This window comes from Salvelinus sp. IW2-2015, linkage group LG4q.2, assembly GCF_002910315.2.
Source record: "Salvelinus sp. IW2-2015 linkage group LG4q.2, ASM291031v2, whole genome shotgun sequence".
NCBI classification, from domain to species: Eukaryota; Metazoa; Chordata; class Actinopteri; order Salmoniformes; family Salmonidae; genus Salvelinus; species Salvelinus sp. IW2-2015.
Window position 1 is genome coordinate 27,787,618 of NC_036843.1, and position 25,519 is coordinate 27,813,136.

Here is a 25,519-nt window from a genome sequence, read left to right on the forward strand (position 1 = left end):
AATAAAGAGGAAACAATGCATTAAAAATACCTAAATGTATCATTTTTTTGTTCATATCAATATCAATTCATATCAATAGGCTACATTAGGTGTTTCTTTCATTATTTTTTATCTGATGTTAGTGCGTCACCTATGCCTAAACTTTAGGGCATAACTGTACTTTAGCCAAATACATGCCAATTGCAAATGCTTTTTGGAACTTGGGCAGAACAATTTAGTCGATCCACTGAGGCAAAAAAGACAATGGGAAAGGGGGATGTTTATTATCTATCTCAGTTGGTTTGGCAATGTGAACATGTTTCCCATGTCAATAAAGCCCTTTGAATTGAATTTGATATTAAAGCCACGTTCACGTGTTAGTCGGAACTAGGAAACTCTGAAATGTTCTACTTGTTAACTGGTTGTAGTTATACACGTGCCGCGTTCAACCTGTAGCGAGTCGAAAAGGTTCGAGTTTCCTAGTTCCGAGTAGCACATGAATGCGGCATTAGCTATAATGAAACAACTGAATGCAAATTCCCATAAATGAAAACAATGCAAACCATAGTAGTTGTAATGTGCATAAACTGAGTTTAGGAAACGTTACAACAATCTACCAGTTGAGGGTGAGTAACTACAAACCAATACAGTACCAATACAATACACGATTTTCAAGACTGATCCCTCCCTCGGATACAATACACGATTTTCAAGACTGATCCCTCCCTCGGATCAACCCTTTAGTCCCTTGGCTAGTCATGTGACAAATAAACTGCCGCAATATTCTGGGGGCGGGGACTTGTTCAAATTCAAGCGTCCAATCAATGGTGGGTTTCTGACAAAATCACTATAATCATCCAATCAAACGCCATATCGGAGATTACTGGGCGCGTTGGGAGATTTTGAATTTTCAGCAGCATTTTGTCTTTCGGAGCGAAATCGCAAGAACAAGAATCAACGCTTTTAGGTGAGTTCGGATTTCTACCTAAAACTTTTTTTTTTGTTGCAACAAATTGGTAAAGCAGATAGTTAATTTGGACACAATATTGTTTTGAACAGTTTTGGAAGTTGCAAAAACTACTCTCTGTTCGTCCGCTGTGACTTTTACTTTGTTTACATTCGATATGAAAAGCGGTCTAGCTAGCGCTAAATTAGGCTAACGTTAGCTTGATTAGCTAGCGTTAGCTATCTAAGCTAAAGTGCATAAACGCAGAGAAATAATATATTTGATAAAAGGCAGTAGTTATGCCTCATTTATAACCAAGACATATGATTCAAAACGAGTCAGTAGCAGAGAGTTTGAGATTTCTTTTAGTTTTTGATAGTTCATGATTCTCCACTAACGAAAGTATGTGATACATTTGATAAAAAAATCTTGCTAAATATCACATCCATAAAAATATATTTATTTGTGGGGGAAACATCTTATTCAATATATTTTAAGGTGTACTTAAATAATGACTTTGCCACATTGAATAGTATGAATAAGGTATTGAAATCAATTGATACTGTTAATTAAGCTTTTCCCAAAAATGTTTTATGTAAATACCCTTTATGTGTTTTTGTCTTTATCTGTTTGATGTGGTGTAAAAACAATTTATAGATTTTTGTAACACATTCGAATTTGTAACCTTCAAAATGTCACTAGTAGCCCTATAAATATGACTAATTCCTGATAATTTTACATGCACTTTTACATTTGGATATTGTATATATATATATTTTTTAACATCAATCAAATAAATATCAGAATTGTGAAATTCAATATAAAACATTATGAATCTGGTGTACTATTTAGTGCCATGTCACTAGCACTGCCTCCATTCGAATATGCTTAGCTAGCTAACTTTAGTTTTGGTACTTCTCCCCTCCCAGGATATGCCGGTTGAGGCTTGACGTAGCTAGCTACAGATATTGAAGCAGTATGAGCTGGGTAGTGGAGGAGTGGAAGGATGGTCTTTCAGGTAAAGCCCTGCAGAAGATACAAGAGATTGAGGGACAGCTGGACAAGCTGAAGAAGGAGAGGACTCAGAAACAGTTCCAGCTCGACTCACTGGAGGCTGCTCTACAAAAACAGAAACAAAAGGTTGCTGACTTAAGTTATGGTGTTGAATTCCAAAACATTAACAATACTTTATCCTAGGGGAATTTCTGTTTTTACATTCAGTTTGTGTGTTTGACATTCAAAGTTGTGTGTTCTCCAGGTTGACAGTGAGAAGAGCGAGGCGTCTGCCATTAAGAGGGAGAACCAGGCCTTAGTAGAGTCATGTGACGCCGTGGAGAAGGCCCGTCAGAAGGCGACCCACGATCTGGGGGTCAAAGTGCAACAGGTCAGCAACCTGGAGGGTCAGCTCAGCACCAGCAAGAAGACCATAGAACGACTGGAGCAGGAACTCAGGAAGTGAGTCGCTTGCTCAGTACTACTGTACACTAGGGCTGTATGAGAAATCCGTTGGCTTTGTGCACATACTGGAGATGCTTAGCTAGCCTAGGAATCGGATGGTTACAACATAATAATAATAACACTGTATTCCTCTCTACAGATATAAGAATGAAAAGGACCGTTCGCAGCCCTCTCACTCCTCTGATCTACAGTCCTACAGCACTCCTCAGAAGACCTTTGCCACTCCTGCTGCTACTCCCAGTTACAGGCAGCATGGTAGAGTACCACAATATGGCCCACTTACATTCTGTGCAATTGGCTCATTCACCCTCGCCCCCGTAACTGGTCGTTGCTGTAAATGAGAATGTGTTCTCAGTCAACTTACCTGGTAAAAATGTGTCACGGTGCAGTTGTAGCCATGGTTGGAGTCCATTCCATTTAAATTCAGAAAGTAAACCAAATTCTGTTTTGGCTGATGTAAAAAGGGCTTTATAAATACATTTGATTCCAATTCCAAATATTACTAATTGAAAAAAATTGGAGGGAATTTTAGTGTACTTCCTGAATCGACTGGAATTTAAAGGAAATTGACCCGAACCCTGGTAGAGGCCTCCATAACTAGTATCATCTGTCTATTTTAAGTGCATGGTTGTGGTGTGAACAGTTCCTCTCCCTCCCAGACTCCAGACTGGAGGATCTTCAGGAGAGATACAACCAGGAGGTGGAAGAGAGGAAGAGACTGGAAGCCGAACTGAAAATCACACAGGTCAAAGTGAGTTGAAATGCTCAGTAGCACAACCACACAGTCAGATGCAGTGCAGGGACTACAATTGGAGTGGTTTTGTTAGCATGATAATCCTTTATGACACTCTGGAACTGAAAGGTCCCTGTTTCAAATACCAGAGTCTTTTGATGTGCCTTTGAGCAAGGCACTTAACCCTAATTTGATCCAGGGGCGCCGTACTACTATTGCTGACCCTGTAAAACAACACATTTCACTGCACCTATCCGGTGTATGTGACAATAAAACATCTATACCTGTTGAACTAGTCATACAAATCAAAGCGTTGTTGTTGCTTTGAAGTAGCATAACATAGATGCGGTCAACAGTATTGGCACCCTTGCATAATTCACAATTTCTTCTAAAATAGTTTGAAATGGAAAACACTGTTGGTGTTTACAGATGTAATTGTTTGATTTCCAACTGCACAGGAGCAAGAAGAACAAATCGAAACTGACACTGTTATTTTTCACTTTAAAGTTAAAACATTTTTTGCCTGGACTAAATTATTCTAAGTTATAGTTAGTTTGGTTGGAGGCTGATTCTCGTTTATTGTGTAATTTAATTCACCTGTAGTGCAGGTGCCTGTATGTAAAAATAGCAATTAAACATGTTTTTTTTTTTATATAAGATTGCAGCGTTGACAATACCAGCCCCTCCAGGATGTACTGCGTTTTTCTGTTATATTTGTGGGCAGACATGTTTTATTTTGCTATTGCAGCTCTTAGACTTTGCATGGCAATTTACTATGATTTTTATCCAATTGTCCCAAAACTCCGCTGACTCATTTTATGTGGTTAAAGTGCAGCGATAAGCTAAAATTGCGAGCCCTCATTTTGTAATGCGGTTTTATGTTGTTTTATGCTGTAATATTGCAGTGATTTTTCCCATTTGCAAGCCCTCGTAATATGCAGGGATTGTTGATTTTGCACACAGAAGAGTTGCAATTGCAAAATCCTGGAGGGACTTTAATACGATGCATACTGATGCATGGTTCTGTCTCGTCTTCTAGCTGTTGAACCAGTCGTCCGTCAGTCATAAGGACATTGCCACCCGGCAACAAGCAGGCTCCTCCATATTCCCATGGCAACAGCAGGACAAGAACCGCCAGTCCCAGGGCACCATTGAAACACCCCTGGCTAGGCGGGCAGGGGGCGGGACATCCGCTGGCGGCTTCCTGTGGAACACGGAGGATACACCAATCAAATCCATCCAGCGAATCAGCACATCTGTATCCCAGTTTGATTCTGATGGCTCCTCCCAGCAGATGGAACAGCTGAGGATGCTGAATCAAGGTTAGGCCACTCCCTGTTATACTAATGCTATCCTTTAGGCCACGCCCTGTTATACTAATGCTATCCTTTAGGCCACACCCTGTTATACTAATGCTATCCTTTAGGACACATCCTGTTATACTAATGCTATCCTTTAGGCCACAGCCCTGTTATACTAATGCTATCCTTTAGCCACACCTGTTATACTAATGCTATCCTTTAGACCACACCCTGTTATACTAATGCTATCCTTTAGACCACACCCTGTTATATCTAATGCTAATCCTTTAGGCCACCCCTGTTATACTAATGCTATCCTTTAGGCACGTCCTGTAACTAATTGCTATCCTTTAGGCCACGTCCTGTTATACTAATGCTATCCTTTAGGCCACACCCCGTTATACTAATATTATCCTTTAGGCCACGTCCTGTTATACTAATGCTATCCTTTAGGCCACACCCTGTTATACTAATACTATCCTTTAGGCCACACCCTGTTATACTAATGCTATCCTTTAGGCCACACCCTGTTATACTAATACTATCCTTTAGGCCACACCCTGTTATACTAATACTATCTTTACAAACCCTGTCAGTAGGCACATTTGTGAGAAAACGCGTTGTAACGGAAAAACAAAATGTTCTGACTGGGAAAACCCCGGTGGTGTATTCGCGTCTCCTTGTTTCTCAATGTTTGGTCCTGTTTTTTTTTAATGTCCTGTCAGAGCTGAAGAGTAAAGTGTCTGAGCTGGAGCAGCGTCTGCAGTCACAGGAGAAGGACGCGAGGATGCAGAGCGGAAGGCTCCAGGAGCTCCAAGGCCAGCTGGACCAGGCTAGGAGAGACCTGACCGACAGAGACAGGACCCTGGGCAAGAGCATAGATGATCTTAGCAAGGCTACCACTCAGCACGAACAAGCTGTCGCCAAGGTAGGGGATATATGGAGTATTAAAAAATGTAATAATTTGCTAATGCATTCCTGTTGTGTTTTTGAGGGCTGTTTTGACCACAAGAAAATGTATGAATCATTACTGTGCCTCCTCCCAGTGTGTGTCAATGGAGCAGAAATTGAAACAGGTCTCTGAGGAGATGTCCTGCCAGAGGCACAACGCTGAGAGCTGCAGACGAGCTCTGGAACAGAAGGTCAAGGACCAGGAGAAGGAGAGCCAGAAGGTCTGCTCCATTTGTCCTCTGTTCTTTCAGACTTTGTAGTTACAATTAATACTGTGAATCCACCTGTGGCAACTTCAATCTCTGTTACCCATGTTTTTATTTTTTTGTGGAACAGCTGTTGCTGAAGGGAGGTGTATAAATGTATGTTTTCTTGTGTTTGTGTGTAGGAGCTGTCCCACCTCCAGAGCAGCCACCACGCCTTAGAGCAGCAGTTTAACCAGACCAAGACCAAGCTGAACCAGGAGATACAGCAAGCCAAGAAAGACCACAACATCCTGCAGGCTGAGATGGACAAGGTAATGTAAAACGTTGTGATTATGGGCCGGAGTTATTCATTTCTACACGTCACTGACAACCACTCAAAGTTCACTTCCTGTTACCAAGTATGTCACTTCCCTCTCTGCCAGGTGTCATGCCAGAGGAGCCAGCTGGAGAGAGACCAGGAGGAGCAGAAACAGAAGCTGCTGAGGTCAGAACAGAGCCAACAGGCCAGCCAAAACAAGGAGCAGGACCTCAGGAAGAAATTTGAGGTGGGCCATGATTCATGGAATTTCTCTTTAAACCTATTATGTATTCTTCTGTAACGTGTTAATTTGTGGGGAAATGTGCTGGACAAATTTTTTTTTTAAACACAATGAAACCACACACACCAAAAAAAATAAACTATTTTAATATACGCACACAATGTTTCACCCCTAGCCTGGGTGGTCATTAAGGACATTGGATGTCCTCTATCTTGGAACCAGAGGTAATCTGACTGTTGTGTTTTTAACTTGTCCAGGAGCTGCAGAGAGAGAAGAACATTGTGAGCGCCCAGCTGGACCAAGGTAGCAAGAGGCTGTCTCAGCTGGAGGAGGAGAGGAAGACCTCCGAGCAGAACCTCAAACGCACCCAGAGCATGCTGGATGACTTCAGAGGTAGGTTGTTGGTTTTGTTTAACATTTATTTATCCAGGTACTCATTGATATAAAATCTCTTGTTTAAGGGAGACTTTGTGCATGGTTTCCAAACCTATCGATTATGATTTAGCAATGTAAAAGTAATGTTTTAAATCCTGTTTGATGTGGAATGAGCTCATTTTCATTCCATGCCTTGTCATTTCTATGGTTTTGGCTTCCCCACATTAGATGTTGTTTCTTTGTGTCTGTTGTTCAACAGCCAAAAATGAAGGTCAGTCCGAAGAGCTGAAAGGACTTGTCACTAAACTTGAAAGCCAGACCAGATCGTCAGCCCAAGATCTAGAGAACCTAAAGAAAACGCTCGCAGACGCAGAGACCAAGAATGACAAGACTCAGAGTGAACTGAATACCCAAAAACAGGAAGTGGAACAGATCACAAACAAACACAGAGCTCTGGAGAAGGAGATCCAGGAACTGAAGACAACCCTGACCACCACTCAGAGCGAGTTTGTGCAGCTGAAGAAGGAGTACGAGACACTTCAGGGATGGAAAACGGAGAAGGAGACGCTCGTTAACGAGACTGAGGCTGTGCAGCAAGGCTTTGCCGACAAAATCACTGAGCTGGAGAAGAGTCTGGGCTCGTTGAACGACGATAACAGAGGTCTAAAGGAGCAGCTGAAGACTCTGGAGGCTGAGAAGGCTTGTCTATCGGGGCAGATTGACTCCCTGAAGGGAGAACTCCTCAACAAGTGTACCGACCTGGAGGAGAAGGGCTGCATGTACGAAGAGCTTCAGAAACAGCTGGTGGAGTCTGACCAGAAACACTCAAAAAACCTGGAAAACGTTGGTTTGCAGGTGACCCAGCTCGAGGGACAAGTGAAGGACATGGAGTCCAGGCTGCAGGTGGAGACTGGCAGGGCGAAGCGGGCCGAAATGTTTCACACTGAGCTCCAGGAGCAGTACCAGGCGGCCTGCGACCTGGCCCGGTCCAAAGATGCTCTGGTAGAGTTAGGCCAGAGCGAAGCAGCCCAGCTCAGGGAGAGCCTGGCTCAGACCACGGCCCTACAGGAGGAACAGCTGGCCAGGTTTACCCAGGAGAAGACCGCCCTCCTGAAGGAGTGTGAGGAAAGCGTAGCATCGAAGGCAGACGAGGTTGAGCAGGCCAAGCTGAGTCTGGTTAAGATTCAGCAGGAGCTGCCGTTCCTCCAGGACCAGGTGTCTTCACTGGAGTCCAACCTGAAGATCCAGAAAATTTTGGGTGTTAAACTACAGGCCAAGTATGACAACATTGTCAATACTAAAGAGGATCTTGTGCAGAAGCTTTCCGAGGCAGAAAAGAGAGGGGAAAGTCTTCAGGGTGAAGTCAATAGCCTCTCAGAGCAGGCGAAAACTGTTGGCTCTCTACAGGAGCGCTGTGATAATCTGACGGCTGCGGCACAGGAGTCCATAAGCGCTCTGCAGAACATGACCGAGACCCTGACCCAGACTGAGACAGAGCTGCAGAAACTGAGAGACGTAGTTGAGAAACTAGAGGCTCAGGTGAACGAAGCTGAGACCAAGGCCTCAGATCTTGAGAGGGAAAAGGCAGAGATGGCAGAGAAAGTAGAGAAAATCCAGAGGGAAGCTGAAGAGGTTTCTGTGAAGTATCAAAGCCTTCAGGACTCCCAGGAAGAGGAGAGGAAGGGTTTGCTGAAGCAGATCTCTACATTGAAGGACAGACTCGCTGAGAATAATGCTGCTTCCACCCAGCTGTCTTCTGACCTGAATAACTCCCTGGAAGCTCTGCAGAAGACCCACTCGGCTGCCGTGGAGCTCAACTCCAACCTGGAGAGCAGCCTGGTGGAGAAAACAAACCTAATCTCTTCTCAGGAGATGCAAGTCAAAGAGCTCTCAGAGAGACTCCGTAAGGAAGCCGAGAGCCATGTCACAGAGCTGGAGACTTACCTCCAGAAACAAAGAGGCCTGAAGGAGCAGCTTGAGATTGTAAAGAGCCAGCTGGAGAGTAAAAGCCAGGAGGCAGCCGAGGCTAAGGAGAAATGGGAGAAGGCCTCACTAGAACTGTCTAAGCTGAGAGAAGATTTGTCTTCTGCCAGAAACGGTGTCGATGAGAAAGACCGTAAGATTAAGAGTCTGAAAGAGAGGTTGAACCAGGCTGAGTCTGAACAAGACAAAGCTACCGACGCCCTGAAAGAGAAGGTCATCAGCATGAAGAAGATCAAGGTCCAGCTGGAGATGCTTCAGATGGACCTGGAGGACAACGAGGCCTGCATGAACACCTTTGACACCCAGATAGAGGAGCTTAAAGGAACTGTGGAGGAACTCAGAGGAACCGTGGCCTCTCTGAACGGGAGACTGGAGGAGAGCGTGACGCAAAGGGGCACCTTGGAGACCGAGCTGGGCTCTGTCAAAGAGCAGCTGTCTGAGAAGAGCTGTGAAGTCACCCAGATGACAGCAACTCTTGAAGACACTCGCCAGCAGATGCAGGCTGCCTTGTCCACAGCAGGTTTAGTGGAATCACTCCAGGCCACTGTTGATGGGCTGATGGAGACCCTGGAGGAGGAGGTTAGAAAACACGGCCAACTGGAGATGGACATCATTCAGCTCACTGTGGAGAAGGAGCAGTTGACTGTGGGGAGGGAGCAGTTGACCGTGGGGAGGGAGCAGTTGACCGTGGAGAGGGAGCAGTTGACCGTGGAGAGGGAGCAGTTGACCGTGGTGAGGGAGCAGTTGACCGTGGAGAGGGAGCAGTTGACCGTGGAGAGGGAGCAGTTGACCGTGGAGAGGAAAGCAGGTTGACCGTCGTGAGAGGAGCAGCTGTGACCGTGGAGAGGGAGCAGTTGACCGTGGAGAGGGAGCAGTTGACCGTGGAGAGGGAGCAGTTGACCGTGGAGAGGGAGCAGTTGACCGTGGAGAAGGAGCAACTTGAGGCTGACTTGCAGAGGCACAGTCTGAACGCTGGGGATGAGAGGGAAGCGGTCAAACAGGAGAACGAGTGTCTCCAGCGTACGCTACAGAGCCTGGCGGAGAACTACGAGGCTGTTCAGTCTGCGTTTGAGAGAGCGACCCGGCAGAGCGAGGACGAGGCCAGAGAGAGGATCGGAACGTTTGAGAGGGAACAAACCGAGCTCCAGCAGAGACTGAGCGGACTGCAGGGTGAACTAGCCCTGTTCAAGGAACACTATGACAGCCTGATGACTCAGGTAAATCGGAAAGTGGGAGAGCTAATTGTGTATGTAATTTGGGGATTTAGTTTTTAGTGTTTATTTTACAAGGCAGGTCAAATTCTTATTTACAACGATGGCCTGTATTGTATAGGTCCTTGGAAGTAAAATGTATTTTGTAAATGTATTATAATTATTATGACAGGCAAGCCAGCAGCAGTCTCTCATAGAGCAGCTTCAGACCAAGAGAGACCAGAAGGTCTCTACAGGAGAGGCGGACGGACCGACTTCCAGACAGACGTCAGGCTCTTTCTTCAACGTCAGCTTACCCGTAAAAGAAGATACCGTGGAGATGAAACCAACAGGTTTGTTGATGATGATGATATGATAAGACATTGAATTTCTAGTAGTTATGCTTTCCATTTACATAAATCTTGATGTTAATATAATATATGCTTCGGGTTCACAAGGATTTACTTTATTTCATTGATCTCATCAGCTGAGCAATCAGATGACCTCCACAACTCTGAGGTACCTCTACAGGCAGGAAGTGACGGCAACGAGGAGCCAGCTGTAGATTTCAGTGACTGCATGGATAAAGTCCCTGTAGAGCAGCAGATAGCGCTCAGTGAAAGCCTAGATAATGATGATGTGACCCTCAGCGGTGAACATCCAGCAGTCTCTGAAACTCTCCGTGACCAGGACCAGCTGGCCCAGAGCAGGGAGGCGCTCAGAAAGCTAGAGGAGGAGCTACAGACCCTCCACTCCCAGCTTGACCTCGCTACCTCTGAGATGACCCTCAGGAAGGAGCTGTGCTCTGAGCTGGAGGTCAAAGTTGAAGAGTTAGAGGTGAAGGTCCAACAGATGGAGGAGGAGAGGTGTGGTGCTGCAGAGAAGATTAGCGCTGCTATAGTGGAGAGACGGACGCTAGGTTGGTTTTTAACTAAACACTATCTCTCCTTTGTTGACCCACCCGCCCCCCTCCCTAATATAAACAAACAAACACCATACTGTTGTATTTGTCTTTCTTGCACTAACACTTACTAGCACTGATTTGGCTTATAGCTGCTTTTATGTGGAAGGTTTCTACTCTCAATAAAGTTGATACGTGATTGTCTTACTGCATTAAACTAAGGTTGGTAACTAAGTTCCTCTGGATAAGAGCCGACGTTAAATGACCAATATGTCAAAAAAAGGTTGCTGTCTCAGTCTTTTGTCCTGTGTATTATGTTTACTCTCAAGGGTGTTTTAATGATGACAATAACATGTATTTATTATCAGGTGACCAGATCTCAGAGTTGACAGAGGAGTCAGAGTCCCTGAGACTGGCGCTGCAGACCTCTAAATGTCAGCTGTCTGATGTCATGGAGATGCTGGAGACGCTGGAGCTGGCCAAAGGTAAGGACCAGAAACCCAAATTGTGGAACTCTGGAAATGACAAATTCTATTATCTAATTTTATCTTTGTAATATGCCTCATTTTAATAGTGCTAGCATCTAATTGGTTTAATTTTTAGTGCTTTAGGCAAATGTATAGAATGTGAAAAGCTTTTTATTTTATTTATGAATTAATGAAGATATGATTCTTCCATCCTGAAGGTGGTTGGAGCGAGAGGTTCTTCCAGGTGGAAAGCGAACTGAAGAGGGTTCGTTCTGAGAAGGCAAATCTGGAGAAACACATCCTCTCCATGGAGGCTGATTTGGAGTGCCTGACAGAGCAGAAGGTCACGCTGGAGAGGGAGATGGAGGCTAGCCGCAAAGCTAAATGTGACCTGGCCCAGCAGCTGGCCACCCTCACCTCAGAGAACGGACAACTCAGACAGGAGCTAGTGTCCTGCAGCGAAGATAGAGATGAGCTGGAACAGTCAGTGGCACAGTGGAAGGATAAGGCAGAGAGTCTGGAGAAGACAAACGTGGATACTAGAGAGGTTATTAAGATCTTAGAGGAAGATATCAGAAACGGGAAGAGGGAATCTGATGTGACGTCCGCTAACCTGGAGAGTCTGCAGAAGGAGAGAGGTCAGCTGGTGCTGCAGTGTCAGACGCTAGAGAAGACCATCACCCTGCAGAGCGGGGAAAAGGACAACCTGATTAACCAACTGAACAGCTTCAAAGATAACCAGAGCTCTGCGAGCAGAGACACTGAGTCCATGGCCTCTAAGATCCAGTCTCTGGAAGGGGAGATATCTAGACTAGCTCAGTCTCTGGAGTCTTCTCTACTAGAGAAAGGAGAGATAGCCTCACGCCTCAACTCAACCCAGGAGGAGGTGGCCCAAATGAGGTCGGGCATCGAGAGGCTCCAGGTCCGCATAGAGTCCGACGAGAGAAAGAAAAAACACATGAGCGAACTGCTGAATGCTGCCCGGAGGAAAGCTGATGCTCTTCAGGACCAGATTGACAAACAGGAGAGGGAGAGGGAAGACGCTGACCAAAACCTAGAGGAGGCTGTGCTTCAGGCCGAGACGGCCATGGCTCAACTGGAAGAGTTGGAGGAAGAGAAGAAGGAACTGGCCAGGAAGATTGAGGAGATGACCGCCGAACTGGACAGCCTGAGAAATGAGAAGGAGAGGCTTGAGGGAGCGCTCTCCCTGAAGAACGCAGAGATTGAGGAGCTGAAGGCAGCAAACCGAGCTGCCACTGAGGAACTGGAGAGAGGGATGAGAGAGGCGGAGGACAAACAGAGGGCAATGGTGGAAGAGTTACAGGCCCAGCTTGGCTCTGTGAGCTCTGAGCTGCAGAAATGCAGAGAAGACCTGGGGGGAGAGAAGGAGAGAAGGCGGTCTCTAACGGAGGAATGGGAGAAAGAGCGCGAGAGGCTGCAGTACTTAGTAGGTGAATGGAAGACTGAGGGGGAGAGGCTGGAGAAAGAGGTGGATCGCCTGCAGGCTTTGGAGGTCGAGCGGCAGAAGGAGAGAGAGATGCTGACTCTGAGACTGCAGGAGGACCTGGAGGCACAGCAGAACGAGATGGGGGACATCAGAGAGAACAACAACACCCTGCAGCAAGAGATGGAGAAGCTGCAGGCGCTACTGTCGGAGTGGGAGCAGAAAGAACAGGCTCGGTCTGCAGAGAGACTAGAACTACAGCAGCAGGCAGAAAGCTACAAGGTCAGTGGTTTTCTATAGTTCTATTGATATCATGTAGAATAGCCTATATTCTTAGTATTTGGGGTTTTCATTCATCCATACGAGACTGGAATGATCTTGGTACTTTGTACTTTTCAACCATGGTTAATGTGTTGGAAACAGAGACGTGTTCACCTGTGCCAGTCTTCTGGTTTAGCAATGCAGTGTGTCAGTCACACTATGTATGTCCTCTTTCTAACACACTACGGACTCCTCCCTAGTTATCCCTGGAGGAGGTTACCTCAGAGAAGGAGGTGCTGAAGGGACAGCAGGAGGAGGAGGTGGCAGCCCTTAGGGGTGAGCTGACCTCGGAGCAGGAGGTGCTGAGGGGACAGTTGGCTGCAGCGGAGGAGGAGGTCAGAGGTCATCTGTCAGAGCTGAGCAGCCTGAGAACCAGAATGGAGGAGCTCAGCACTACCATCACACAGCAGGACAGCAGCAAACAGGTATACAGCCCTTGTCACATTGTTGCTTTATGGCCTGGAAATTCATTGCATTAAATTAGGAGTGAAAACCCCTTGAAAATGTATTACTTTTTTCTGTGAGTGATTATTATGGTGACTAATATTATTTATCTGTGTCCTGTCTGGAGGTATCTGAGCTGAGCTCCAGAGTGGCCCGTCTGTCTAAGGAGAGGGACTCAGCCCTCAGTAAGGTTAACCTGTGGATGAACTCCTGTAAACAGCTGGAGAAGGAGTGGGAGGCTCTTGTACTGGAGACCCAGCAACTACAGGCCAGCCAGACACCAGGTACCATTATCTACTACATTATCATCAATAATAAATATCATTGATATATGAAAACAGTAGGTGCCGAAGAATTAAACCTTGGGGAACCCCACATGAATACTTACATTATTTGAAACAAGTGGTGGAAAATGTACCCAATATGTAATACTTGAGTAAAAGTAAAGATACCTTTAATAGAACATTTCTCAAGTGAAAGTCACCCAGTAAAACACTACTTGAGTAAAACTATTTGGTTTTAAATATACTTAAGTATCAAAAGTAAATGTAATTGCTAAAATATACTTAAGTATTGGAAGTAAATTGTAAATTGCAAACCAGGCGGCACCATGTATTTATTTATTTTATTTACGGATAGCCAGGTGCACACTCCAACACTCAGACATAATTTACAGTGCATTTGGCAGGGATACAAACATTTGCCGTTTTGAATCCAAAATAGGTGACCTACATGATTCGTGTCGATCCGATGAGAAAGTTGGGGGGGGGGGGGGGTGCTTTGAATCACTAAGGCTCAGCCAAACATTCACATAACAACAGAATGCAACGCGACTGAAGAGAAGAGATTCTCTAGTTACAGCATCAGCTTTGTAAAGTCGAGAGTATAAAGGCAGTTTGGCAGTTAACAGCAGCGCGTCCCCTGAACCATAACCAAGAGGTAACGTTAGGTGAGAAGCCTGACCACGGAGACCAGGGGTAAGAAGGTGATGAAAGCGTACTTCATGAGCTGTAACCGAAAAACAACTGGCATTTGGAAAGTTTGAGGTGAGGGAGAAAGTGTGGTGGAACAAGTATTGTTAGCATTGTTAAGTAACGTTATCCTGCCAGCTTGATCGAATTATCTGTTAGCTAGCCAGAGAAATGTTGAACAACATTAGCCAACTTAACTGAACAAATAATTTAGTTTATGGTGTGACAATTCCAGGCTAATAACGTCAGACAGCTAACGCCAGCTAGCTAACGTTACAACATCAGATGAGCTAACGTTGTAAACCAAACCAATTCGCTATAGTATTAACTGGTCTACGACTCCTTGCCGTTTCTCACTTGCGTTAGTTTCTTACTGGACTTGGTAATCTGGTGTGAAATGTTAACTAGCTAACAAACTAACTAATATCTGTGAACTAATGTTTTCCCTCTACAGTATGTGGTTAATTTTCAGAATGAGAGAGTTAGGTGAAAATAAGGCGTTTGTTGTTAAAACTTCTTGACGCACGGATCCCTTTAGCGGGATCATTTTCGTAAACAACCGCTGAATTGCAGAGCGCCAAATCCCCAAAAATACAAAAAATATTTATTTCCATGAAATCACAAGTGAAATATACCAAAACACAGCTTAGCTTGTTGTTAATCCCCTGTCGCGTCAGATTTTGAAAATATGCTTACAGCGAAAGCAATCCAAGCGTTTGAGTTTTTCGATCACTAGACAAAAACAGTAAGAACACCTAGCAGCCATGTAGAATGGTCACGAAAGCCAGAAAAGCAATCAAATTAATCGCTTACCTTTGATGATCTTCGGATGTTTGRARTCACGAGACTCCCAGTTACACAATAAATGTTKRTTTTGTTCGATAAAGATTTTTTTTWTATCAAAATACRTCCATTTGTTTGGCGRGTTATGTTCAGTATTCCACAGRCTTAGGCAAGTCATCAAGGCTTGACGAAAATTCCATATAGTATCCGTAAAGGTCGTAAAAACATGTCAAACGTTTTTAATAATCAATCCTCAGGTTGTTTTTAACATCAATAATCGATAATATTTCAACCGGACTGTAAACTATTCAATACTGAAGAGAAAGAAAATGTCGAGCAACGAGTGTCTGGCGCAACAACTAATGGAGGGACATCCGCCTATCCACTGACGCGTTTTGATAAATCTCGCTCATTTTATTTAAAAATATATATATATAAAAAAGCTTGAAACTATGTCTAAAGACTGTTCACACCCTGAGGAAAACATAGGAAAATGAATCTGGTTGATATCCCTTTAAATGGACGAAAGGCAGGCAATGGAACTTTTTTTAAATAGAAGTCACTTCCGGGTTGGATTTTCTCAGGTTTTCGCCTGCAAAATCAGTTCTGTTATACTCACAGACAATATTTTGACAGTTTTGGAAACTTTAGAGTGTTTTCTATCCTACTCTGTCAATTATATGCATATTCTAGCATCTGGACCTGAGAAATAGGCAGCTTACAATGGGAACGTTATTTTTCAAAACATAAAAATTCTGCCCCCTAGCTTCAAGAGGTTAATTAAACAAGTGTATTTAGGGATCAAGTGGAGCTGGGCTTGGCTTAAGCTGGATGCCACTATAGAGGTGAAAGGAACACCACACACTTTCCCCTTTTCTCACTTGTTCAATATTGTGGATAAAAAGGGCTATGCCAGGTGTACTCTGCCTGAAAGAGATGAATTATGTCAACAAAGAGTATCATGCTCTGCTGGCACATTGTAGAACAGATGTCCACAGGCAGAAAGTGTAATAATGTGCAGTGTAGTCCAAAGACATTGCTTTTGTTGTGTTGAACTTGACAGTTACACGTGTGAGTGAAGGGGGATTATAAAATGATTTACTCAGTGAACGTTATTTTTGCACACATGTAGCCTTGTGCACTTGATCGTCGTCTACTATAGTGGCCAGTATAATAGAGCAACAGTAGAATGCCTGTTTGTTTTATTATATTTCTACTTTAAGATTGTTTTTTTTCTTTCCCAAGTACAATATTTAGATGTGTGTGTGTGTGTGGTCACAAGCGTTCTATTATAAAGGCTGTCGTGGGTAACTGTTATATTAGTGTATCGTTCTCATTTGCAGTAAAGTCAAGGCAACAAATAACCTTGGATTGCTTTCTTTACATTTTTTGAAGTTAAGCCTTGAGTTTGAGCCTTGAGTTAGGTTCACATTAGCCACTTTTTCTTTTACACACACAGACTGATCATGTAGATCGTATTCGTTGTTGTTTAATTAGTTAAAACCTGCATTTCCCCCTAGCAGGGATTTGTTGCATGTTTCACCTTTTTGGGCCTTCAGCCGTTTGCATCCCTGATTTGGAAAGTGTTCAAACCACTTTACTTTTTTCACATTTTGTTACGTTACAGCCATATTCTAAAATGGATTAAATGAATAAAAAATTATTACGAGGAAAAAATATAAATAACAGATACCTTGATTACATAAGTATTCAGACCCTTTGCTATGAGACTCTAAATTGACCTCTGGTGCATCCTGTTTCCATTGATCATCCTTGAGATGTTTCTACAACTTGATTGGAGTCCTCCTGTGGTAATTCAATTGATTGGACATGATTTGGAAAAGAACACACCTGTCTATGTAAGGTCCCACAGTTGACAGTATGTCAGAGCAAAACCCAATCCATGAGGTTGACAAAATTGTCCGTAGAGCTTCGAGACAGGATTGTGTCGAGGCACATCTAGGGAAGGTTACCAACAAGAACACAGTGGCCTCAATCATTCTGAAATGGAAGAAGTTTGGAACCACCAAGACTCTTCTTAGAGCTGGCCGCCCGGCCAAACTGATCAATCAGGGGAGAAGAGCCTTGGTCAGGGAGGTGACCAAGAACCCGATGGTCACTCTGACAGAGCTCCTGAGTTCCTCTGTGAAGATGGGAGAACCTTCCAGAAGGACAACCATCTCTGCAGCACTTGCTTGAAGTTTGCAACCTAAAGGACTCTCAGACCATGATTAACAAGATTCTCTGGTCTGATGAAGCCAAGATTGAACTCTTTGGCCTGAATGCCAAGTGTCACGTCTGGAGGAAACCTGGCACCATCCCTACGGTGAAGCATGGTGGTGGCAACCTCATGCTGTAGGGATGTTTTTCAGAGGCAGGGACTGGGAGACTAGTCAGGATCGAGGCAAAGATAAACAGAGCAAAGTACAGACAGATCCTTGATGAAAACCTGCTCCAGAGTGCTCAGGTCCTCAGACTGGGGCGAAGGTTCACCTTCCAACAGGACAACGACCCTAAGCACACAGCCAAGACAACGCAGGAGTGGCTTCAGAACAGGTCTCTGAATGTGCTTGAGTGGCCCAGTCAAAGCCCGGACTTGAACCCAATCGAACATCTCTGGAGAGACCTGAAAATAGCTGTGCAGCGACTATCCCCAGTCAACCTGACAAAGCTTGAGAGGATCTGCAGAGAAGATTTGGAGAAACTCCTCAAATACAGGTGTGCCAAGCTTGTGCGTCATACTCGAGGCTGTAGTCGCTGCCAAAGGTGCGCCAACAAAGTACTGATGAGGAAAAATAACTATTTCACCCATTTTCAGAATAATGCTGTAACATAACAATGTGGAAAATGTCAAGGGGTCTGAATACTTTCTGAATTCACTGTACAAACTAAGCACTTGTGTTTAGTGAGTCCTCCAGACCAGAGACAATGGGGATGACCCATGACCCATTTTCCTGTCCCACTAGCCATACAAAATGCAAGGAGTACTTTTGGGTGTCAGCGAAAATGCATGGAGTAAAAAGTACATTATTTTCTTTAGGGATGTAGTGAAATAAAAGTAATTGGTCAAAAATATTAATAGTAAAGTACAGATACCCAAAAAAACTACTTAAGTAGTACTTTAAAGTATTTTTTCCTAAGTACTTTACACCGCTGTTTGAAACAAGTTCAGATTGTGGAACGTCATATTAGATGTAATTGACAGTATAATGCACATTAATCATAATTTCTGTAAATGTTGCTAAAACAGATTTAGATTTTTCTCCATGTAAGTCACAAACCCATTTTCATGTAAAATGTCCCTGTCGTTCCAGCTGGTGAAGAGAGCAGTGATGAGGCACAGAAGAGGAGCGTTGAGGAGGTGCAGACTGAACTCAAAGAGTTGAAGAAAGCTCTAGAGGAGAGGAGTGAGGAGGTACAGGTGCTCAGCAAGACTCTAGCAGAGAGAAGCAGGGAGTTGGAGGTGCAGAAGAGGAGCAGTGAGGCTGAACTGGAGGAGCTTACTGAAGCCTTGGAGGAGAGGAGCAGGGAGGCGGACGAGAGCATGGATAAATACTGCAGCATGATGGTCCGTGTCCACAAGCTGGAGGAGACCAACGACACGCTGAAAACACGCCTGGAGCGCTTTGTCACGCAAACCACTAGCAGCACGGCTAACAATGCTAGCATCACGGCTAACAATGCTAGCAACATTCCTAGCAACACGGCTAACAATGCTAGCAACACGGCTAGCAATACTAGCAACACGGCTAACAATGCTAGCAACAACACACCCAGGCGAAAGTTAGGCAGGAGGTCAGCCGCCAGGGCACAGGAAGCATTCATACCGTCGTGTCCCGCAAAGATGGACTCTGAGAACACAGTGCCTGCTGGTCAGGGTCAGGGTTCGTTGGGGAAGAGGGGTTGTGGTGCGCTAGCAGCTAGCGACAACAGCAACACTCCATTTAAAGCCCAGGAGGCCCTGCTGAACACTGCCAAGAGGATCAAAGCAACAGCAACCACACCCAAACCAGGAAGTAGACAGGAAGAGGAGGAGTTTAGGCCAGAGGGACTTCCTGAGCTGGTGCAGAGAGGTGAGACCAGGGAACATGGTGTATGGATGGATTCCAACAATAACTTTGTTCTTATTGAAGCATAATAACCTGAGCTACTACTATCAGCCTCATGTTCGATTTGTCTGATGTCTCAGGGTTTGCTGATATCCCTCTAGGAGAGGCCAGTCCCTTACTATCAGCCTCATGTTCGATTTGTCTGATGTCTCAGGGTTTGCTGATATCCCTGTAGGAGAGGCCAGTCCCTTCATCATGAGGAGAACAGCTGTGCAGCGCTGTAGCCCTCGTCTGGCCGCCGCACGACACACCGCCACCGCCCCCTCTGTAACCCCCCAACACAAGGTGAGTTTCACACACACACACAAGACGGAGCACCTGCAGATTGTCACATGCAGTCATAAACACGGCCCCCACACTGCACACGAGACACCCACAGGGGGCAGCAGAGTCCTGAAGGTGAGCCACACACTGCAGTTAAATTACAGTGTGTCATTGGTCAGCAGAGAGTGATATAAGCCAAGATAAGCCATGGGAGAGATGGAGGGTAGAGAAGAGACTTGTCACTAAGAGAAGGTGTGAGATGGTTGTATTCAGTCAGTCAGCCTAACCTGGGTCACATCTGCAATGGGGACCCTCTTTTCTTAGAAAATCACTCTTGACTACGGCTCACTGGAGACCTGATAACATACACATTCACTCACACACGTCAGTAGCTACATCAGTAGTCTCCATCCAATTGGCGACCATATTTTTGAAAGATGCTACCATGTCAAATGAACAATAGAATTATAGAATTGTACCGGCATTTCCCTGTTTCCATCAGCCGGTCGTGACTTTTTTTTCGCAAGACATTTGTGAGACGGCTTCCTCTCTCGGGACCATTTCAGGAATAGCACTTAAAACAACACCCTCTCCATAACTCCAGTCTAATGAAAGATCACATCCATATTGGGGGCATATTAACTTGTGGTGAAGCCTCCCTGTGGTAGTTGCAGAGCGCAGGAGGTTGGTGGCACCTTAATTGGGGAGAATGGGCTTGTGGTAATGAGTGGAATGGTATCAAATACATCAAACACTTGGTTTCCATGTGTTTGACGCCATTCCATTTGCTCTGTTCCAGACTATTATGATCCGTCCTCCCCTCAGCAGCCTCCAGTATTCCAGAGGAACTTTGTTATGCTGTAACTAGTTTGTCATACCACCAGGTACCTTAGAAGCTGGGGGGGGGGGTGGACCATTTAACTTTAGGAAGACAGGGAGAGTCCACTCATGTCTCTGTCCATAACATGACCATTTAAAACCCTTTCCTACTCTTGCAGGTGCTGGAGCCCCTGTCCCTTCAGAGCCCTGTCGGCATGGCAACTCTGTCTGACAGCCCTGGTGGGAAAGGCCTGTGTGTTAGTCCCGCCCCCAGTGGCGAGGAGAGGCGTGGCCGTCGGTCCCTGAGCACACGGAAGACTCCGGAACAGAGGGAGAAACGCAAAGAGGCCATGATGACATCATCACGCCAAGAGGAGAACTGCCAAGTGCAGTAACATAGCAACTAACTAACCTGTACAGTCATTACCAGCAGTAGATGCCAGTAACACCTCAGCCCAAACCAATGCGATGACAGAATACTGATGTCAGAATGTCTGAAATGGCAGACCTGTAAGCTGCATTACTAATGTAATGTATCTGTCTGCTGTCTGTGGTACAGATGGAATGTGATTCTCCAATGTGAGCTGTAGATATTAAATGTTTCTGTGTTTTGTTCTGAACCTGTTTTATACTTTCTATTCCTCCTGATTTACTACTACTGTTAATAGCACAACAATAAAACATTTAAAAATATTTTTTAGGCCTGGTTTTCCAGACCCAAATGAATCCTACTGGACTAGAAAGCATGCTCGATGGAGAATCTCCATGCCATTGGAACTTAATGTGTGTCTGTGGAAACTAGCCCATAAAGTCGTATAGGATAAACTCCCATTACCTAGTTCTGTAGCGTTACGGGTCTTTTCTGTGTCAATAACTAATAATTCCACTTCACTCCAGCTCATTGGTTGTTCATAATGATATAACTGCTGTTTTACTAAACATTGTGATCACATTTGCTTGACTGTGTCTCTTAACCTATGGTCTCACATCAGTGTACATATGATTTCATTTTGCTTTGTCTTACATGGTCTTTTCTCACTCCAAGAGTCAGACGGCGACTAGTCTGTCGACACACACACACCTCGACTCTCTCACACACACACACACATAGCTCAGGAAATCAATAATCCTGCTTTTTGAAGCCATAGGGAGACAGATCTCACTGCACAAAATACCCCTGTATCAAGATCTGATACACATTGAAATATGCTGTATCTGATTGTGTCCAACTCACACATGCCGTATCAAATGCTTCAGCCCACCTTGATGCATTCTGTCAATCACCACCAATCATATTCGTTGACACGTCCTAACATCTCAAGTATGCGTTTGATTCCTTGTTGACTAATTGTATGAAATTAATCTTACGGTGCTCATTGCTGTCACCATGAAAATATCCCCCCCCCCCCCCCCAAATAACAAAATGTTACAGACTTACAGACCAGGGCTTTTGATAATCAAACTTAATACTGGGGGTAAAAAGCATGAATGAAATGTTTCCCTGTGGGATCAGTATTATACAAACCATGAGAATGTACCATTTTTCTATTTAAACAGGGAAGTTTATACCTTAACTTCAAGTCTTGTCAGTCAAATTTCAAGATGTAACGTATAGCCCTACGGTACTTGATGCAGTCGACACTACAAAGAACCATCATTTATAGCCCAACAAATGTAATACGGTGATGGATTTTGTATTTGTTTACAGTAACAAAAACCACACGAACCAGTATAACTCCAGCACTCCCAAATAAAGAATGAAAAAGGTTTTTGTTAGTTTGACTTAAAGAATCTGTGCATGAAGCTATTCCTTCTGGGATTGAATTGAGTCTACCACAGACAGGAATAAAGTTTATAATGTTTAATCACAGTCCTGGCAGAGACTCTGCACTTTAAATGGCTGTTACTGTGCAGCAGCACTGTTAAAACGGGCCCCAGGAGCGGAGATAGACACGTTGAAATACAAGTTTAATATAAAAATGATGGGATGTTCAGGTTTTAAGCTTCATCTTCCATTCTAAAGGGTAATGTGAGTACCCATATTGTTTGTGTTTTGGAACCTAGACTAGTGCACCTCTAACTGTAAAATGTATAATTTAATGTAATCCACAGTGGAAATATATTTCAGTTACCAAATTGTAGAAATGGGACATTTGTGTGGAGGTGAAGGAGCATCTTTATTTTGATATCAGTGGAGGCTGCTGGAGCGAATGGAATGGTACCAAACCATGTGTTTGATGTATTTGATACCGTTCTACACATTCCGTTCCGGCCATTACCACGAGCCCGTCCTCCCTGATTAAGGTGCCACCAACCTCCTGTGCTGTGTAGTGTATGTTTGGGTATTATACATGTTAGATTCTTGCTTCTGCAGGGATCGCCTGAACGGTCCTTTCAGCTGTAAAAGAGAAATAATTGGTTGAGAGTATTGTGTGTGTGTGTACGTAGGCTATATCGGCATGTATGTTGGATGTGTGAGAGACCAATGGGAAAAAGAGAAGATGAGGACAGTTAATATTATAATATCTGATGGACAGACCACGTAAACATAGCATCTGACGTCGTAACCGACTTCAGTGGGCAAACACTCCCTTTTAATGTCCACTGGCACACTGGAGAAGTGTGCTCTTCACGGATGAATCCCGGTTTCAGCTGTACCGGGCAGATGGCAGAGTGTCCCATGGTGGCGGTGTGGTTATAGTATGGGCAGGCATAAGCTACGGACAACGAACACAATTGCATTTTATCAATGGCAGTTTGAATACACAGAGATACTGTGACGAGATCCTAAGGCCCAATGTCGTGCCATTCATCTGCCGCCATCACCTCAACATGATAATGCATAATGTCGCAAGGATCTGTACACAATTCCTGGAAGCTGAAAATGTCCCAGTTCTTCCATGGCCTGCATACTCACCAGACATGTCACCCATTGAGCATGTTTGGGATGCTGTGGATCGACGTGTACGCCAGCGTGTTCCAGTTCCAGCCAATATCCACCAACCTCACACAGGCATTGAAGGGGAGTTGGACAACATTCCACAGCCCACAATCAACCGCTTTATCAACTCTGCTAAGGAGATGTGTCTCTCTGCATGAGGCAAATGGTGGTCACACCAGATACTGACTGGCTTTATTTTCTCTGTCCCCTAACCTAATACATTATGAAACACTTGAGTAGTTGAATCGGGTGTGTTAGTGCTGGGCTGGAACAAAAGTGTGCAGTCCTATGGGTTGGATTTGTGGGTACCAGAAAGTGGGACATACCGTGCCCTCAGAAAGCATTCAGACCCCTTGACTTTTTCCAACTTTTTTTATGTTACAGCCTTGTTCTCAAATGGATTAAATAAATACAAATCCTCAGCAATCTATACACAATCCCTCATAATGACAAAGTGAAAACAGGTTTTTAGAATTTTTTGCAAATGGATAAATATGTATTTTTTAAATACCTTATTTACATAAATATAATGACTCTTTGCTATGAGGCTCGAAATTGAGCTCAGGTGCCTCCTGTTTCCATTGATCATACTTGAGATGTTTCTACAACTTGATTGGAGTCCACCTGTGGTAAATTCAATTGATTGGAATGATTTGGAAAGGCACACACCTGTCTTTATAAGGTCCCACAGTTGACAGTGCATGTCAGAGCAAAAACCAAGCCATGGGGTTGAAGGAATTGTCTGTAGAGCGCCGAGACAGGATTGTGTTTAGGCACAGATCTGGGGAAATGTACCAAAAAATGTCTGCAGCATTGAAGGTCCCCAAGAACACAGTGGCCTCCATCATTCTTAAATGGAAGAAATTTGTAACCACCAAGACTCTTCCTAGAGCTGGCCGCCCGGCTAAACTGATCAATCAGGGGAGAAGAGCCTTGGTCAGGGAGGTGACCAAGAATCCGACGCTCACTCTGACAGAGCTCTAGAGTTCCTCTGTGGAGATGGGAGAACCTCCCAGTAAAGGGCACGTGACAGCCTGCTTGGAGTTTTCCAAAAGGCACCTAAAGACTCTCAGACCATGAGAAACAAGATTATCTGGTCTGATGAAACCACGATGGAACTCTTTGGCCTGAATGCCAAGCGTCACGTCTGGAGGAAACCTGACACCATGGAAGCACGGTGGTGGCAGCATCATGCTGTGGGGATGTTTTTCAGCGGCAGGGACTTGGAGACTAGTCAGGATTGAGGGAAAGTACAGAGAGATCCTTGATGAAAACCTGCATTAGAGCACTCAGGACCTCAGACTGGGGCGAAGGTTCACCTTCCAACAGGACAACGACCCTAAGCACACAGCCAAGACAACGTAGCACCAGTGACTAGATCAATAACAAAGTGGTCAGATGACGCAGATGCTAAGCTACAGGACTGTTTTGCTAGCACAGACTGGAATATGTTCCGGGATTCCTCTAATGGCATTGAGGAGTACACGACATCTGTCATTGGCTTCATCAATAAGTCCATCGACGACGTCGTCCCCACAGTGACTGTAAGTACCCCAACCAGAAGCCATGGATTACAGGCAGCATCTGCACTGAGCTAAAGGCTAGAGCTGCTGCTTTGAAGGAGCGGGACTCTAACCCGGAAGCTTATAAGAAATCCCACTATGAGCATGCGCTGACCAACTAGCAAGTGTCTTCACTGACATTTTTAACCTCTCTCTGTCCGAGTCTGTAATACCAACATGTTTTAAGCAGAACACCATAGTGCCTGTGCCCAAGAACACTAAGGTAACCTGCCTAAACAATTGCCTTTAAATTGTTTATCTTGGGTCAAATGTTTCGGGTAGCCTTCCACAAGCTTCCCACGATAAGTTGGGTGAATTTTGGCCCATTCCTCCTGACAGAGCTGGTGTAACTGAGTCAGGTTTGTAGGCCTCCTTGCTCGCACACGCTTTTTCAGTTCTGCCCACACAATATCTATAGGATTGATGTCAGGGCCATCAAAGCCCTGACCTCAATCCTATAGATAATTTGTCTGGGTCTGATCAGTTCTAGCCTCGGGCTAGTGGGCTAGATCCTACGACCCCAGTCTGAACAGTTCTAGCCTCGGGCTAGTGGGCTAGATTCTATTAGCCCGGTCTGAACAGTTCTAGCCTCGGGCTAGATTCTATTAGCCTGGTCTGAACAGTTCTAGCCTCGGGCTAGCGGGCTAGATTAATATCCATATTATATCCCCCTCTGTTGTTGTTCTCTCTGACTACTGTGTTGTTCTGTTGTTCTCTCTGTCAAGTTTCAATCAAGTTTATTTTATATAGCCCTTCGTACATCAGCTAATATCTCGAAGTGCTGTACAGAAACCCAGCCTAAAACTCCAAACAGCAAGCAATGCAGGTGTAG

General features: G+C 44.6%; 1 protein-coding gene across 1 annotated transcript; it reads left to right on the forward strand.

Moving 5' to 3' along the window:
• The first annotated feature begins 862 nt into the window (after positions 1-862).
• On the forward strand, positions 863-21,136 carry cenpf (centromere protein F). Its single transcript, XM_070443466.1, is given in 22 exon segments — positions 863-946; positions 1,855-2,065; positions 2,184-2,380; positions 2,523-2,638; positions 3,043-3,134; positions 4,156-4,438; positions 5,143-5,345; positions 5,464-5,589; positions 5,757-5,885; positions 5,997-6,119; positions 6,371-6,506; positions 6,748-9,286; positions 9,289-9,688; positions 9,855-10,014; positions 10,149-10,580; positions 10,931-11,047; positions 11,248-12,755; positions 12,995-13,219; positions 13,366-13,522; positions 18,307-19,065; positions 19,256-19,386; positions 20,364-21,136. Coding segments are annotated over 21 exon segments (8,211 nt in total). The 5' UTR covers positions 863-946; positions 1,855-1,903; the 3' UTR covers positions 20,580-21,136.
• Positions 21,137-25,519: the final 4,383 nt, after the last annotated feature.